The sequence below is a fragment of the Trichogramma pretiosum genome, unplaced genomic scaffold, assembly GCF_000599845.2.
Source record: "Trichogramma pretiosum strain Unisexual culture from Peru unplaced genomic scaffold, Tpre_2.0 scaffold124, whole genome shotgun sequence".
Lineage (NCBI taxonomy): Eukaryota > Metazoa > Arthropoda > Insecta > Hymenoptera > Trichogrammatidae > Trichogramma > Trichogramma pretiosum.
Genome location: NW_019640803.1, coordinates 235132 through 254148, shown reverse-complemented (window position 1 = coordinate 254148; position 19017 = coordinate 235132). Strand labels below are relative to the sequence as shown.

Sequence of the window (19017 nt, the reverse complement as noted above, 5' to 3'; positions counted from 1 at the left end):
ACCAACACCAGCACGATGCCGAGCTGCGTGCCGGTATAATGTCGCGGCAAATACCATGCTAAGCTGAGGTTACTCTCGGGACCAACACCAGCACGATGCCGAGCTGCGTGCCGGTATAATGTCGCGGCAAATACCGCGACTATGACCGGAATCAACACCGGCGCTAAAACCGACGCACTCTCGGCTCGGAAATATGGCGTGATCGACATACTCTCAAACTGTGAGCTCGTTATACGGAGGCTTCGTGTGTCAGAGTAGCAGAACCTTCTAAGTGGAATCTCATTCTAAGAAAGCTATCGATTCACTCTTTATAAAATCCTAGCAAAACCCTGGCAGAAGGTGATGATTTTATGAGGGTATCGTAGCATTGCATTTACCTCGGCATATTCTGCTACTGTGAACGCTCTGTAATGTATGTGCGGCACGTGCGTATAGTACGTCAAGTGCCGCGCGGAACATCATGTATGCGGTATATTATATTATTATGTGCGTGAGCTCGAAATCGAAAATGTCACTATAACTTGGCTCGAGTTTCTCGAGTTTTAAAAGGTGCGAGAGAAAAGTTTACGTATTATGTACGTCGACGACCGACGACGAGAGGCGCAGAGGCGACACATAGAGACCTTTTGAAACGGTACAAACATCTGTTCCCGTTTTCGCGCTTATTATTACTGATGACGATACGAGAATCATCGTACGTATTATATGTATATATTGTACGTTCGATATGAAATTTCGGAGAAAAGGAGGCAAGGAGAAATATTATACTTGCGTCAGCGCCAGCAGCAGCAGCTCCGCGTCGCTCGCGTACATATACTTATAACAAATAATTGATTCGTACGCTTTGTTTTCATTAAAATATAATCAAAATATCGGGAGGGCACCGGCAGACAAGCCTTTCGCGAAGACGAGACTCTTGAGAATCAAATTAAATCTTGCAATTAGCATTTATCATTAATTCTGTATTCCTAATTTTGCAGCCATTTGCTGCGTATACCATTATTAAAATAACCCCCACCCCGCGGTACCTCTATATTATTCCAGCATTACGGAAAGGACAATTGTCCCGGATGAAAGAGAGCCGAGAAGGCAAAAATAATTTATTAGTCGCATAATCAGCCTTCGCGAGACAAGTAGCGTGAATTTTAATTGACGCTAACAATGCTTATTGATCATTTCCGGTTATAAAGCTCTCTGTATGTATACGCGCGCGCACGCGGTACACGCGATTATGGAACGAGTTGAAATTCAAAGCTTTTCTCGAAATCTTGATAGCGCGTCGAGACGAAGCTTTGAAGGAGAACACGATCGGTTCGAAATCAAATAATCGAGACGCGCGCGGGTCAACATGATATATACATCGTCGGAATGGCGAAGGTCTCGCTTTCTACGAAGAGAATCGTTTTATGAGTTCTGCTCTCTTGTTTTATGGCTTGTAGATAAAGCCGAGAACTTAACACAAACATCTCGGCGCAAAGACATCGCGAGCGATCGGGTGCGCAGCGTTTATTTGTACATTCGAAACTCTCGTGATAATTCCGTGCGCGAGAGAGATAAAGTTTTGTTGCATACCTTGGCTCCGTCGTCTTCCTCGTCATCTTCCGGATTGTATGTTTCGGCGAAGACGCTCTTTCTCCTGCTGGCAAATCTGTCGACCGGCGGTTCTGCAAAAGAATTTCATCATTCGTATTGACAAGTGTCGCAGACTGGTGGAAATTTGTTTATTTTTTCTTTTTGTCTAAAACTGGATTTATTTTAACAATCTATTCGAATCGTCTTTCAATTTCAAGTCATAATTCTATAAGATATGCGGTTAAGCATACCCGTTGACCTTCGTAATATTTTACAAAGAGAAAAGTTTTTTATTATATGAATATTATAAAGAAATTTTTTACACAAACAATAATATTATTATAAATATCGGGATGAATAATTCAACTCACAAATGTCGAGGTGGCAAAATTCAATCCTACACTAGGTTAAATTGTTTTTGGATTATTTGGAACACTGTCAGGACGTAAGATACTGCTGATGCAAATGCTTTTAATTCTATGTTATCGCACGCGTTTGCAAAAGGATATACCTGAGAGTGTGTGTACTCTCTTGACTCGATTGAAAAAAAAACAATACGGATTAACAAAACAAGTTGGCAAGTAGTGATTCTCGAAAGAAATTATTGTTGAATTTAAATAATATAAAAGTAATTATGAAGCAGTTTTTAAATAAATATTACGAAATGATAACAATGAATGAGTTTAGAGAATAATGATCATTATAAATTCGCTATAATGAACTGTTACATATTTCAATATATCAACAAAAACAATTGGTTACTCGGAACCATCATTTATACTTTGACTTTAATTTATAAAAAAAATATAAAAAATTGAAAAGTTAAGTATCATTAGTTATAAATGAATTGAAATTACTTAATTCCATTATAAGTGATGAAGGTCGGTGCAAGTGCTAGGCATTTGTATGTGACTGGTTCAAATTATCTTGAAAATCTATTATAAATTAAAAAGTTGTTTTAATTTCAAGACAATGTGCGAATTATTAAAAAAAGTTTACAAATGACACAACAATTTTTAAAATAACAGAAATGCAAAAAAAATTATGACTGTTGAATGAAAATACATAAGAAAAAAATGAGATTGAGTACAAAAATATTTCAAAAAAGTATAAAAAAAAAGTGACGCCAATAATTGATTATTCAATCATTAATTATCAACTGAGACATCATATATTTGAATAACATTGAAATTGGAACTATTCTAAAACTATTGAGTGGTTGTTTGTGAGTGACAAAATTTTGTTTCAACCAGAAACAGCATTCCAGGATTAGTAATATAAATTTATACCTTGATTAAACATCATCACGTAGTAATCAAGTGACTTTTCAACTGAAAATCAAGTAGCAAAACGATCATTTGATGATTTCTTTATGAAGTAGTTGATGCATTTAAAGGACATAAAGATTATAATTCATGTAATGTGTACTGAATTTAATTATTTTGAATTCTTTCGCAATTGTAATTTACATTATTTTTGCTTGAAAAAAAGTAGTGATTGAAATCATTTTGTGAAAAGTAATTTTGAATGGAACTTTATCAAGAAAGCACAGTAGTGGAAAATTCATAATATATTCATTTTTTACCTAAAAAATGCTGATGTACTCTGAAGTGTGGTGATTATGCAGAAACTAAAGCTAACACTGTAATAAAATTATTATTTTGCCTGACACAAGTATCAACGTTTCGTAAGATTATGCATTCATCTTGTAATAATGATGTTTGCATTTCTTTATCTTTTGTGTACCTAAATAATCTCAGTTTTATTCTGCACTGCTATATATTATGCAAATTCGAAATCATATATTTTAATTTCAAAAGTACGTTTTCATTCTTTCGTAAACGTTTATAACTTCAGTTTTGAATAAAATGCCATTGGAATAATTTGCAAAGAAAATTTTTTTTTTCTCTCCGATCAATTTGTACCTCTCGAGTTGAAAGAGTTAGTAATTGTATTAGTGGTTACATCCGGTATAAAGTTGTGCAAAACTGACGTTATACACTTCGTGTCTCGTCGAGCTTATGGAAAATTCGATAAAGCTCCGGATTAATAATCCCCTCACCTTCTTCGACCGATTCATCCGGCGTGGAGGTGCACGTCTGTCCAGACTGGATGAGCTGGTTCTGTCGCGTCTCCCTCAGACGCGTGAAGAAATCAATGGCGTAATCGACGATGTCGTCGGGATGCTCGAGCAGGTAGCTGATCGTGAACTCCAGAAGGATGTCTCTCAACTCGTCCGGTACAGCGATTCGCCTTGCATTACGTTGACTCATCTTAGATGAAAGCGATTGTCCCTCACTGTAAGAATGGAAGCAAGAAGAAAAAAATTATTATTAATGTTGCGCGAGGCCAAGATTTTTTTTCGCGAAAAAAAAAATATGACTTATCGAGCAAATCTTTTTTTAAGATTATAAAACGAACGTAATTTATGTACGCTCGTTTCATGGTTACAATGGCGCACTCAGTACTACAGGTAGAGTCGAGCGAGAGAGAGAATTACGTATAGCTCGTAATGTATAAGCATTAAATAATGAAAAGAACGGAAAAACTATTCAGAGTTCTTACAATAAAAAAAGTGTAAGGAAAACATCATAAAAAAAAGAGAACCGGCAAATATTAATCAATCAATTATGATAAGTCAATACTAAAGCACACTAGAGGCAACAGCATTTCACAACGAGCAAACGAGTTTAAAATTAAAGCTGAACAAATATGAAAATTGGATACGACTCGATATTTTAATATCTAATATGTACAGAAATAAATGGCACGCATACGTCTGCAGGGAACCTGTATTATTATTTTACCTATATATAGCTATTTATCGTTTCTCAAACGTTTGCATTTTTCCGACGACGACACAAAATCGCGCACGGCGAACTGCGTCTTCTCTATTATATTATACGTCGCATAGCGTCTGTCGATGACAACGACGAATAGAGCGCAGAACAAAAAAACCCCGTTCTCTTATTAGCCGATGATGTTTCCGGACTTTCCGCAATTAGTTAGTCGGGAGACAGAGAGAGAGAGAAAGAGCAAAGTGTCAGTGAATATAAACACACTTAGCCTCCGGGGCCTGGGAAAGCCGGCATGGAACATCTGAGCAGATCGTTTTACATTTGCTTATATTACGTACGCGCGCGAATCATTGCGTTCGACCCTTTTTCGCCAGTCACGTTAAATTTATATGGACGCCCCGAGTGCTTTTCGGAACGATTCGGAACGCTTATCCACGCGCGCGCGCGCGTTTATGGAAAAACCTATTTTCAGCCGCGCCCTATGTGTAACTAACTCATAAAGCGGAGAATAAGTTTTACCTCGTGTCTCGTGTAGAACGAGTTTTCCTCTTGTCAAAAATTGAATTCAACATCGCTGTGTATACAGAGTGTTACACTTTAAAGCTGTAGATTTTACACGTGGCGCGAGCGATGTATACAAACAGCCCGCGAAGACGACGACGATCGGTAATAATGTCAAAAAGAGTGTGTGTACTCTTGCAACTCGTTACTATCGTGCGTATACACCTAACGCCTCGAACGAAAAATCATATATGTACATTACGCTCCTTTTTATGCACGCGCGTACGGATGCAATCGCTCGCGGGCTCCGCGTAGCGGCACGTTTTATGTTTCGCGCTCTCTGCGCATTCGCAAAAGTGCGGCCTTTTTCATTGCTTTTCTTATCTTCGAATAACTCTTTTTTTTTTAATGCTCTCGCGTAAAATCAAAAACGATTAAATAGCTACGTATATACGTATGCAAAAGTGTTATAATACGCGCGAGCTTGCGACTGTACACGAGAGTGTTATATCCGTGTGCGTGTGTGTGTATGTGCGCGAAGCGAACAAAAAAAAAAGAGTAAAAAACAAACAACGATACGTCACAGATTGAAACAATAAGTATTAAAAATGCGACCTCGAGTCCCCGGACGAGTGACGAGTATAATTCGCGTAATATATCGATACTTTTTGCTTTTATTAACCCATTACTATTTTTGCTAACGGGGGTTTTTGGACACTAAGAGCGCGTAGCATAAGAAAACAGATGAAAGAGAAACCGAAGCAGCTGTGTATAAATTTTAACTATATAAAAAAAAATAAATCGAGACAGCTATCGGTCTTTAATTGTTTCATTTTTCTCTTCTCTCTCCTTCGAGCCGGTGGCAGAGACGATGACAATAGCAACAACGAGGAATTTTTACAATTAATACAGGATTTAAATTGAATAAAAAGAAAAAGAGAATAAAAATCGCTGCCTCTGGAAAGAATGACTAAATAAATTGTGACGCGATTCGCAATATTTCATACATTATATATTTATAAAGCAGAGATAGAGAGATAGAGAGGCAGGCGGCAGAGAGGACGCGCGCACGAGCGTGGCAAATAAAGACGATAAAAATCGGAGCACGCTATAAGATTTAAAATGGCTTTGTAGCTTTATTTTTTGCTAGGGCACACGCACGCACGTACACACAGTCGGAGAGAAAGAAAAGCAATATATAAGGTATTAAGAGCAAATTAATCGGATGAAAAGTTACAAGTCCAGAGAGAAAGAGAGAGAGAGAGAGACAGCCTATTGAATAACGAAAGAGAGAGAGAGAGAGAGGAAAAAAAGAGGTTGACGGTCATCAAACTGCGTGTGTGCTTTTTTATTATTATATCTATTAAAGAAGCTGCGATGTACGAGTGCTTGATATATATGTAATATAAGGGCGCCTTTCAATTCGCGTATCGTCAAAGTCGAGCCTCTCTATCTCTCTCGACGTAGCAGAACACACAAAAGTGCATGTGCAGTAGCAGCTGCGTGCACCCTCGGAAGCGGCACTGCCTTCTGCTGCTGCTGCTGCGGCAAAGACAACGTCATATACACTTATCTCGGACGCACGTACACTACGTACACCCACCGAGTCGATATATAATAATTTTACAGCGTATGTCCAAAGTTTATACACCGCAAACTTGTAATAGCGCGTATGTCGTAAGATATATGTATCGCGTATAGAGGCAGTATATATGGGCTTGTTGCACACACACACGCGCGCGCTTATACCCAATTAGGTTAAATTGACAGCTCTTCGTATTCGCAAAGATGGTCAGAGAGAGAAGAGAGGAGTCTCCGGCGGCTGCGGCAGGCGTGCACCGTAATAATAATACAGAAAGGAGTCGAAAGCCATAATGTAGCGCGTTTATACGCGCTCGCCTTACCGTGATACATGGAACATCGGAGTTTAACATACAATATAACGCGAAATACTCCGTTGCCAGAGTAGCCTCTCTTATATTATGTGCCTGTATATCTGCCGACTGTTTCTCTTTCTCTCTCTCTCTTTTATACATTTGTAGTACTGTACGTATGTGTGTAGCGAGGCGGTTGTTGATGAGGTCGCGGCTGTTAATAGTGTATATATACGCTTGTTTACACGGCAACAGCAGCGGCAGCAGCAGCAGCAGTGCGATTGCACAAGGCGTTAAGCGCGAAAAAGCTTCAGTTTTTTTTTATGCAATAGCACAGCAAGTAGTAGTAGTAGCAGCAGCAGCAACTCACGGCGCACACTTACTAGCACAACGCCGTAGTATTATAGTAGTAGTAGTAGTAGATAGTGGAAGTAGTAGCAGCAGCAGTGTGTGTACGGCGCGAGCGCGGCGTCACGCATTATTAATCCTCGCATGTGTCAGAGAGTCATCGTCGTCGTTCGTCGTGAAAAGAAGAAGCAGAAGAAAAAACAAGAAAAGGAAAAAAAAAACAAATGAACTGCTCGCGCCCAATGTCGCTCTCTCGCGCGCGCGCTTATTTATTAGCGACGACGACGACGACGATGACGACTGGCCGAGAGTCGCGTTTTAAGCACTCAACGCTGCTGCCGCTACTGCACTGAGTCGTCCTTGTATAATATAATGCCCGTAAACGCGAGAGAAGGAAACACATAGTTTAAGCACAACCATCTACTATACACCTATTTGTAGAAACACGCTGATAAGTACCAAAGAGTAACAATACACGCTAATGTTGCACGGCAAGAAGAGAGATGGGTAAAGCGCAAGTGTAATGTACATGTTCCGCCGCCACACACACACACACACACACACACACACACACACACTCGCACAAACACTATTTATAAAGCTCACAAATAGAGGAAGCTTGCTTCAAGCTAGAACAGCACGAACGCTATTATATTTATATAGGTAAGCACAGAGGTGGTGCCCGAGAAGAGACAAGAAAAAAAAAGCTGTCGCGAGAGAGAGTTAGTAAGGTCGCGAGGCGAGACGAGGGTGATCCCATGAAGCTCCTGTAGTATACACGGTGGATACTGCGAACTTCCAAATATCGTAGCGCGTACGCCGTGCCTCGAGCTATACATGCGTGAGTGCGTGTGTCTAAGGGTATCCAAAATTACTCGTGCGTGCATTACACATATTATACACTGTGCGATGAACAATAATAATGATAAAATTACCTTCCACCCCTCGGCTGGGCCGGAGTCGAGTCCGCGGGCCTAGCCTGGCCAGACTGCGAGCGCGTCAGGGTTGTGTCGGTTGTGTCGTGTACACAGCAGTCCCGTGACTGACGTCGTCGTCTCCGTTTTTATAGATTTATAATAATATATAGCCTTTTTTCTATCTCTCTTTTTTTATTTTACACGATGCACGACGACGTTGATGACGACGACAACAACGACGACGACGATGTATCGTGCTCGTTTTGCTTTTCTTTTCTTTTTTTTTTCTCTCGGCACGAGCACACACGACGTCGACGTAGACTACGACGAGGAGTAGTGACGACGACGAGGAGCAGCAGCAGTGACGACACGAATCCGAAACGCTCTGTGCACGACTCTCCAACAACTATATAGATATATAGATAGGTACGCTGTCCGCCTGCTACTATCTGCGCACACCACTATATAGCACAGACACACTCACGAACCGAGGGCTGGATATATCTCTTCTTCCCCCTTTTCGTTTTTCTTTTTTATCGTACGTTAAGTAACAATAATTGTTTTCGTGTAATGTAGGTGGCACTCGACAGAGAGAGAGAGCGACGACGATTCGCGAGGATTCTTGCACGCAGAGAGCAGCCCTGCACGAAGCACTCGCGGTTATTATCAATGTAGGATTACGTGTGGATTATAATAATATAATCTTGAGTCACGACAGCCGAAGACGGACTATCATGTGTATATAAGTGGAAACGCACACAGCGGAGCAGAGAAACACACGTAGTAGTATAAAGGACTCGCTGATAGAGAGAGAGACACGCACACTTCTTTTTTTCTTTATTATGGCACACTCGGAAAATGCACGAGTGAAAATATAATAAGATTATATTATTATCGCGTGTGCAGGTACACACACGACAACGTTGCACGCACGAGTGAGGCGCAGAGAGAGAGCACAAAACACCGCTGCTGCTGCTGCTGCCTGTCTGCCTGCAGAACAGAGAGCACCACCAGAAAGAGATTGGGATAAGGAGTAGTAGTAGTAGTAGTAGTAGTATAAGTAGTACGTTTTTACGTATGCACAACCGAAGACGAGGTTGCTGCTGCGCGCAGTCAAATTTGCTCGGTAACACACGGACACGGACGTACGTCTATATTATATATAGTGTTTAATCGTCGATATGTGTACGGTCGTCGTCGTCGTCGTCGTCGATTGAAATAACAATTGCGAACGATCGACGCTTCGCCGAGGACGAGGACTGACGATGATTATGATGATTGTATATAGATGCTATATATGCTATATTATCTCTCTGCGAGTTGGTGATGCTCCTCGCGCGCGCACACAACACACACGCACATAAGCACGTATATAATACACACACGTTGAAAAGAGTTTTGCACGAAAAGCCGTGTAGAGAAAGAGAGAGAGAGAGAGACTCTGCGCTGGAAAGATAGATATACACCTTATATTATATCCGCGCGCGCAGCACGCAAACACACGGAGCTTTTATATATTTTATAAGATATAACAAACAATGTATATATTACGTGCTTAATATCACGCAAAAAGAGTCAGCGATAGTATCCAGCAGTTTATGTGTCTCTCCTTCTCGTTGCTGCTGCACAATTCGCGTTTCGAGTGTGCTGCTGTTGCTGCTGCTGCCTCTGTTGTTGCACCGCGCGCGACACCCCGTGTACGAAATGTGCGCGAATCAATTGTCGTCGTCGACGACGATGACACACAGACACACACACAACAGTCGCGTGCGCGCATTCACAGTAGTAGTACACAACCTAGCACCGTCTGCTGCTTATACTCGATATAATGCGAAATATAGAGTGAGAGAGATATTTTTATTTTATTGATAATGTAGCACACAAACGCGCACACACCAATCGCTCGCACTGACTCGCGGCCGAGAGCAGTAGCACACAGCACACGGAGAAGACGACTCGCGCGTGTGCGGGCAGAGCGGAGCAGGCAACGGGCAGGCAAGGACTATCTATTTCTCGGCTCGCGCGCGCGAAGCTGACGGCAGGCAGTAGCAGGGAGCAGCAGCCACACACAAATACACTTATCAACGTGTGTGTGTGTGTGTGTGTGTGTGGATGTGGATGGGTACATACATACACACTCGGTCTCGGTGTGTAAAGTAGTCTACTGCTACTGGCTACACAACATGCCTCGCTGCTGCTGCTGGCTGCTGCTCTCCTCAAACGTCATATATACATACAATTTCACCTCCTCTCTTTCGCACGCTCGCCGTCTCTTTCTCTCCGCTTATGTGTATCGCATATGCTGCTCCTACCCCCAGGGAGACTTGGCTCTCTCGAAGCCAGCCCGACCGAAACTCCGTGCTTCGTTGCTGTGTATGTATATACGCTGCGCACACTGACAGCAAAGTCAGGCAGGCAGCTTTTTGCCGAGGATTATCGCGCGCGGAGAGACTGACGCGTGCACTGGTGGGTAACACACCTACGGGCTACGTATAAGATTGGAGGTTAGAACTCGTTGCCTCGTAAATATGCGTGCGTACATCCATCAACACCGTGACATAACAAAACGCGCGTGTGTAGGTACGGCATATAATAACCATAATAATGAATTACGCACACGATTACCAGTCGCTCTGGAGGCGGATCATATTGGATTCGGCCTGCCCCCCCCCCTGAGTAGTACTTATCAATCGAGTATCGGCGGCTAGGCGACGAGGCAGCTTGCACCGTGGCGCCTGTTTATTGATTTTCTTAGCTGACAAATTGGACTTTGCGATCTTCGAGCACCTGTAATTTTATAAATATAGAATAGGTGGTGTGCACATGGGAAATTCAGGAGACAGCTTGTTTACCGACAGATATAGGTATACCGCGTCAATCTCAACTGTCCTGGGTGTTGAAAACAATTTGGCGCTGATTCAAATCGCGAATTATAAATCCGGTTTCGTTTTGAGGCCCGTCAAACGTCAAACACCAACTTCGGGAAAATTGTAAAAAATTTCTGTGGATTGGAGGTGAATACGATTCTAAAGCTTGGTTTTAAAATCAACTCGTCTTTGAAGAGAGAAGAAAATGTGATCAACTCCCTTTCGTTCCTGTAAATATTTCAAACAAACGGTTTTAAGTTCGATCGTGAATCAAATGAAAAGAAATAGTTATAGATGCGATACAATTATTTCCAATCTTGAAATAGAAATGAGATTTTGAACTTGCTTGGTCGATCTACGAGTACAGCTAATTTTCCATGCGAAGATGAGCTAGAAAATGCCGCTACAACGATTCGCGTTTATACATATTGATTGATGATTGATATTTCAATTGCGACGCTAACTTCGCAGTTCTCACAAATCGCTCTTCTCCTCGCCGTTGCACTTAACATCCCGGGACGGTAATCCCAAATTTGCATTTGAAACAGTCTTTTCGTCGACTTTAAAAAACCGCCTTGCCTTATGCAGCTCGGGTAATACATGATCCTGTAAACGGTAACGACGATTTCTGCCACGTTTTTCGCTCGCGATTCGCGCGCTGCAGATCGTTCCGACACCACGCGAGAGTCGCTTCGTAAGTTGAAAACAATCATGTTTTAAGGTTTTTTGTTTTTTAATGTAATTTCATCGACGATTCTCGCGTCGTTGGAATACCTGTCACTTCTTTGTCTACATTTTTTAGCGACGCACGCGAACGTAAATGAAAAACTGAGACCCCGAAAAGGATATCAGCGTCGCGAAGTCGAAGATCGCGCGCTTTATTATAGAGTCGCTCTCTGCCACGCGGGGACCAAGTCAAGCTCCTGTAATTACAATAATAATAACAACAATATATAGGCTGCTGGGTAAAAATCCAAGTAACACCACGCACAGTGAAATGGTCGCGCAATTTTCCATAGTAAACACGGGCTCTACCTATAATATATGCGCCGTACCTCTCTGCCGCGGGCCCAGCGGGTGCGCAGTTATATACACCTATATATAACGTATAACAGAGATATATAGTGAATGTATACACGCGAATGAAAGAAAGACTATTTATTTTTAATATAAAAAAAAAACAATAAGTTTGTTGCGCTGTTGCGAATCGATCGTTTATACGAAATTTTGCATTTAAGTTCGCAACAGTATCGCGCACAAAACAAAGTGAGTATATACAAGTGCGGCAGTACAGGCGTACGTACGAGGATAGCGTATGTGTGCGAGTGTGTGCAGACGGTCGGCGGCTGTAGGGCACGATATATGTATATACGGCATAACTGCAGTGTGCAGTGCACCAAGTGTTTAACAGCGAGAAAGAGATAGATATAGAGAGAGAGCCGAGAAAGAGAGAATAAGAGCGAGAGCAGGAGAGACAATAGGCCGAAGAATCATCCTCGGTATCACGAATCACGTTTTTCTCCATCGTTTCGGGCCTCGCTACCTTATCGAAAATTTTAATTTTTGTACACTTGGAGCTTGGTGTTGAACTGTTCGAGTGTAGGTATTCCCCTGTTGTTGGTGGCCGTGCGTGCGTGAGTGCGTGTGTGTATACCGTTTGCCTTTATATATACGCGCGTGTAAAGTTGTGTATATGCCGTTGCGTGCCGAGTTATAGTGTATGAAAGAAAGAACAATCGAAAGGCGCCACGATTTTTCGACTTCAATTTCGTCGCATTTCTTGTGTAATTCGGGCCAACGCAAGGTATCATAATAATCACATACGGCATACACGTAGCTGTGAATCGCGTTTATATGCTAGATTAGGACGATATGCCGATGAGGCTTTACCGAATGAACTGTCAGCGCGTATGTGTATACGAGAACATGTAGGCCAGCGGTCGCCGTCTAACTATACTTCATAACACGCACGTCTTCTCCGCCATCGTCGTTAACACTCTTACACCAAGCTTTTATCGACATCTCATCGACGCGTATCCTCTCTTATACTCGATGCTTGACTTTGGATGTGTGTAATTTCTCTCGCGTCTTCGGAGAGAAAACTTTTTTGTCAGCGTGAGTGAGCAAAAAAAAAAAAACAGTGAAGCGATCGCGTGAGCTCTGGAGTGTGAGTGTTTGCGCGAGTTCTGTCTCTGTGCGTGTGTTGTTGTTGTGTTATACTCGCGGATTGCCAATGAAATATTATAGTCAACAACGAGTGTATAACTCACTGACCCGGCCGCATATATTCAAGTTATAAAGTTCAGGTGCCGAATCGCATTGTTTACTACATCGTGATAACATTTTCGTGCACAATTCTGCTCGTTGGGAACGTTCACAAAGAACTGATAGTTAAATGCTCGGTGCTTAATGAGTTAATCTCTCGAATGTTTCTTACTTCCAGCTCGTTGCTTTCATTCATTTTTTCTCCCACCCTCGCTCCGTGTATCAGCATTCGGGTTCAGCAATTTTCACGAATCTTGCACATTTTTCGCACACAAGCGTTACTCGTTCTGGATGTTTATGGGTTGAGTGATCGATTGCTCGGTAACGTAGCGAAATTAAATGCAAAGTTTTTGTGTACCCACGTGAGCTCGGCAAAAAGTTGCTCAATCGCAACAACAATAATAGTTGGGGGGGGACAGAGAATTGTCAAATTATAATATTTTTTTTTTGCAAAGAGTTTAAGTGGTAATAGGAGTAATTGGTTGAATGTTATATAGTATTAAACAAAAAAACAAATTGAATATTCTAATGATGACAAATGTTTGTTTTTGTACAGATTCATTCTGCCGTTGTAAACTTGATGCACTTCAGCCTGCCAGGTTACGTTTCTAACAGGACTGAAATTCATTGTCTGCGTTGGGGTCAATGATTAAAAGGAAGAATAAAGTGTGTCCACCAACTTCAATTGCATAGGGCACTGTTATTCAAAATGAAGAGCGCTTTGCCAAAAAAGGAGAGCAAAATGCGCATCAGAGCATTTCCAGTAAGTAACTTAACTTTGATACAACAGTTAATTGAAACGATAACTTTTGATAGAATCACATGTTATTGTGTTTAATTCATAAGGTGCATGAGCGAATTTTAACTATGAAAATAATAAACTATTGCATAAAATTGTGGGACCACACTGTATGCATTGTTTTGATTCTCAAAGTAAATGATTGAAATAAAGAGGTTATGCATTTTTTGCTCAAAAGTGTAATCCCCTTGGAAACTAAATAACATGAACACAATGATGTGAACATGCAGATTTTCAGATTTTATCTCAAAAAATAATAAATAATTTGGTTAAGTTTTCCTCTAAATTGCAAGTCTATAAAACTAAAATCATAACTATGCATTAACAGTTGTCATTTATAATTATTTACAGTTTGTTATTTATGAATGTATTTATTTGATGAATTTTAAAATGTCTCACACAAGTTAATATGTACATCAAAAAGAAGAAAGTTTAAAACCTGAAGGGTTACACTTTGTCAATAATTTTTAAATTTCACAAGTGTTTATTCACATATTGTACCAATATGAATCATACGCGATTTACTGAATCTACATTTCATAACTCTAGATCATTAAATTCTAAGAATAAAGATACAAGAGCTATGAAAACTAAAACAAACACTCCTTTTATGATAACTGAGCGACTAGTGAGATTGTTGCATTTGATTTAGTTTGTATTTAATTGATATTACATGTTTTTTTATTTTACAGACATCTATGGATGAAAGATATGTTGAAAACATCTGGAATCTTCTGAAAAGCGCCATACAAGAAATACAGAAAAAAAATAACTCTAGTTTAAGTTTTGAAGAACTTTATCGTAATGCTTACACTATGGTTCTTCACAAATACGGTGAAAGACTTTACACTGGCTTAAAAGAAGTCATAACTCATCATTTGGTGACCAAAGTTCGAGTTGATGTTTTAGAGTCTTTACACAATAACTTTTTACAAACATTAAATCAAGCGTGGAATGATCACCAAACATCCATGGTCATGATCAGAGATATCCTTATGTATATGGACAGAGTTTATGTTCAACAAAATAATGTGGACAACGTTTTTAATTTAGGATTAATCATATTTCGTGATCAGGTAAGTTAATTCTTAATTTTTCTATTCAAGTTTTTTATTATTACATTGAAAATATTGAATGCTCAAAGTAAATAAATTTATTAAAACCGTACATTTTTCATTATCTCAGGTTGTTAGATATGGCTGTATAAGAGATCATTTAAGAGACACTTTATTAGGCATGGTTGCAAGAGAAAGAAGAGGAGAGATTGTTGATCGTATATCTATAAAGAATGCTTGCCAAATGTTGATGCTCCTTGGAATAAATAGCCGCCAAGTTTATGAAGAAGACTTTGAACGTCCCTTTTTACAACAAAGCAATGAATTTTATAAAATGGAGTCGCAAAAATTTTTAGCAGAAAACAGTGCATCAGTATATATAAAACAGGTAGAAGCTAGAATTACAGAAGAGTCAGAAAGAGCAAAACACTACTTGGATGAGTCTACAGAGCCAAGGATTGTAGAAGTTGTTGAAGAAGAATTGATCAAAAAGAATATGAAAACCATTGTTGAGGTAAAGCATTAATTGACATTAAAATAGTTTAGTAATCTTTAATTTTTGAAAAGAAGATTAAAAGAAACTTACTCTTGTATATCTTTCAGATGGAAAATAGTGGAGTTGTACATATGCTACAAAATTTCAAAATTGAGGACCTTGGTTGCATGTATAAACTTTTTTCAAGAGTAACGGATGGATTGAAAACCGTTTGTGATTGTGTATCAAATTATTTGAAAGAGCGAGGACGTGCATTGGTCCAAGAAGAACAAGATCCTGGAGCTAATGCAGTTCAATTTGTACAAAACTTATTAGACTTAAAAGATCGATTTGATCATTTCCTCCATCGTTCATTTAACAATGATAAACAGTTCAAACAGATGATTGCATCTGACTTTGAATCATTTTTAAACATCAATGCCAAGAGTCCTGAGTATCTATCGCTTTTCATTGATGATAAATTAAAAAAAGGAGTCAAAGGCGTTAGTATAATTTTATTTTTATATTTTACAAAATAACCGAGTATAAAAACTTATATATGATGTTACTTCAGATGTCTGAACAAGAAATTGAAGGAATATTGGACAAAACAATGGTATTATTCAGATTCCTCCAAGAAAAAGATGTGTTTGAGCGATATTACAAGCAACATTTGGCTAAAAGATTATTGCTCAATAAATCCGTTTCTGATGACAGCGAAAAGAATATGATATCAAAACTAAAGGTTTGTATGAAAATTTGCATGAACTGCTGTGTAAGCTAACGCGAATTTGGCCACTTGTATATTTGAATATTCAGAAACAAGGAGCAGTCAACATCGACATAAATATCCTGCTTGCTATACGAACACTGAATCCTGATCCTCTAAAAGATTCATTGGGTTATTCATTTTTAATAGAATAGTTGATTTGAGTAATTGAGTTGATTGAATTGTTGATCATTCCCTCGTAGCTGTGATGGAATTATTGATGATTTTATGAGTTTCATTGAGATTCAATATTAAGATTTACTAGTTATTGCTTTCTTTTGTATGTTTAGACTGAATGTGGCTGCCAATTTACGTCCAAGTTGGAAGGAATGTTTAAAGATATCACAGTTAGTAATACAATAATGGATGAGTTTAAAGAACATGTATCCGCTGTTGATGTAAGTTTATGCTTGATATTTTAATTACATATCTGCCCCTTAATGATACTGAATCGAAAATATTTTTTAGGCTTCATTGAGTGGTGTTGATTTGAGTGTGCGAGTTTTAACTACGGGTTTCTGGCCAACACAAGCAGCTACGCCCAAATGTAGTATACCCACCGCACCGCGAGGTGCCTTTGAATCTTTCAGACAATTTTACCTTGGAAAACACAGTGGGCGACAGTTAACTCTTCAACCACAGCTAGGTTGATATTACAATTCTTTTCTAGTTCTTAGCAAGTATGCACTTGTATAATCTAATGTATTTTCAGGTTCTGCGGATCTCAACGCAACGTTTTACGGCAGTAAAAAAGAAGATAATTCTGTCGAATGTCCGTCTTCTTCCACTGGACTTAGTAACGGTAGCAGTCTGCGAAGCGGTGGATCTGTGCCTCGAAAACACATTATTCAAGTTTCTACTTATCAAATGTGTGTTCTCATGTTGTTCAATAATCGGGAAAAATGGACCTACGAGGAAATCCAAAATGAAACTGATATTCCTGAAAGAGATTTAATAAGGGCATTACAATCATTGGCCATGGGCAAAGCCACTCAAAGAGTGTTGCTGAAAACTCCAAAAACAAAAGAAATCGAGCCAACTCATGTATTTAATGTAAATGATAATTTTACAAGTAAACTCCACAGGTAATATAAAATTGTTTTTTATTGTTTAATTGTTTATTACGTTGCTTACTGTATTATATCGTTTTACTTTATTATTGTGTAGAGTAAAAATACAAACAGTAGCTGCCAAAGGAGAATGTGAGCCTGAACGAAAGGAAACAAGAAGCAAAGTTGACGAGGACAGGAAACACGAAATTGAAGCTGCAATAGTTCGAATCATGAAAGCTCGGAAGCGTATGGCAGTAAGTTTTCACATCATTGTCTCATTTTTCAGTATTTTTGGTAACATACATAACATATTAAACTCGTATTATTTTCCAGCACAATATCCTTGTTACTGAGGTGACGGATCAATTGCGAGCAAGGTTTTTACCTTCTCCGGTTATTATCAAAAAACGTATTGAAGGTCTAATCGAACGTGAATATTTAGCTCGAACACCCGAAGACAGGTTGGCAATTTTGACATGACACTATTTATAAAAAAAAAAATTCAATACAGATCTAACTTGAAAAATTTCTACTTTTACAGAAAAGTTTATACATACGTTGCTTAATCTTGATAAAAAAGATTTGTACAAACATGTAAGTAAAATTAATTGAAATTAATTACTATCATTGTATCTCTAATGATGGCACCAACGAAGGTTTTAGAGTTCAAGACTCTGGATTATAAATTTCTTTCTTTTCTCCAGGTATGAGAGGGTTCAGGAACGCAAACCCAAAACATCTTGAAGAGATAATTTATAAGTTAAAAAGTTAAAAAGCACTGTCATAAGAAATAATTATAATAGATCTTAACAACTATATGAAACACCTAGTTTTTAAATCCTTGCTCAATTCCTGAATTAACATGTTTTTTTTTTATTTTATCGTATGTTATTGTGACGACGTTTCAAACAATATAAAGTCTTTTTTTCCATAAATATTTTACTCTTTTTATTTAGCCAAAAAAAAGCAAAAAAAAAGCAGGAAAATTTTTTAACTCTAAAAGTATTGGACTGTACAATTATACCTTAATATATTTATACAATTATTGCATCAAATGTAATTTTTTTAAAAACACATTTGTATTGTAATGCTTTGAAAATTCTATGTAGCAACGAAAGAGGGAGAGAAAAAGAAAGAAGTGATGGGGTAGAAGAAATTTTTTATTCGAAATTCACTAATTCTGCAATAAAGCGTCTTTTTTCATTTTTACAATTGCAATAGAGTTCGTATATTTTTCACCAACAACCACAATAACTTCGTTGAATAAGCAAACTAGATAAGAAACAACCACGGATCAAATCCATATTATTTCGACAGATGTCGAACTGTCCCGAGGTAACATTTCGAATTTCATTAATTTGTAAATGTACCAATTACATCAGCCCCAGTATCGGGCGTATCTACTTATCAGTCATAACGATCGATGTGTCGGAGTTTCATCGATTTATACATAGCGTATCAAGCTCTGAATAGCATCGCCAGCGGAGTTCGTTTATTATACACGAATATATAATCTCGTTCTATATTTCGATTTGATAAAATAAAGAAAGAAAGAAAAAAAGAGTATACGGCCCCGCTCGTGGCTTTATCTCGCTTAGATGTTGTTTTTTTTATACTCGACCAATGATTCTCGCTCAGCTATTATGTACTTCGAAAATTTCCGCGCGCCTCGTAAGATACAATCGGTTTCCTTGACTCGCAGTTCTCATCCGCGACCGCCAGCAG

At 39.0% G+C, this 19017-nt stretch overlaps 2 protein-coding genes across 15 annotated transcripts in view; one reads left to right on the top strand and one right to left on the bottom strand.

Moving 5' to 3' along the window:
- LOC106651895 (cAMP-dependent protein kinase type II regulatory subunit) overlaps positions 1-9998 on the bottom strand; it is a 24508-nt gene extending 14510 nt beyond the window's left edge. The window contains exons 1-3 of one of the 5 annotated variants that reach the window (XM_014370590.2): positions 9562-9998; positions 3635-3870; positions 1573-1664 (exon numbers count right to left, since the gene is read on the bottom strand). In XM_014370590.2, the coding sequence (XP_014226076.1) occupies positions 1573-1664; positions 3635-3845 (303 nt within the window). In that variant the 5' untranslated portion in view covers positions 3846-3870; positions 9562-9998. Of the gene's footprint in view, positions 1-1572; positions 1665-3634; positions 3871-8028; positions 8216-9561 lie in introns of those variants that run through there. The other 4 variants (XM_023459512.1, XM_023459488.1, XM_014370591.2 and 1 more) reach the window with 4 other exon arrangements.
- A 1915-nt stretch (positions 9999-11913) lies between these two features.
- LOC106651833 (cullin-3) lies at positions 11914-18106 on the top strand. 10 transcript variants are annotated; one of them, XM_014370504.2, is made up of 12 exons: positions 11914-12143; positions 13699-13905; positions 14634-15017; positions 15127-15510; positions 15600-15974; positions 16046-16216; positions 16531-16638; positions 16709-16886; positions 16953-17325; positions 17408-17546; positions 17626-17753; positions 17834-17858. In XM_014370504.2, exons 2-12 carry the CDS (start codon positions 13852-13854, stop codon positions 17856-17858), a joined length of 2319 nt encoding a protein of 772 aa, XP_014225990.1. In that variant the 5' UTR covers positions 11914-12143; positions 13699-13851. The 10 variants fall into 10 exon arrangements, with proteins under 10 accessions (XP_014225990.1, XP_014225987.1, XP_014225995.1 ...); XM_014370501.2 differs by lacking the exon at positions 11914-12143 and adding an exon at positions 12157-12476; XM_014370509.2 differs by lacking the exon at positions 11914-12143 and adding an exon at positions 12487-12681.
- Positions 18107-19017: the final 911 nt, after the last annotated feature.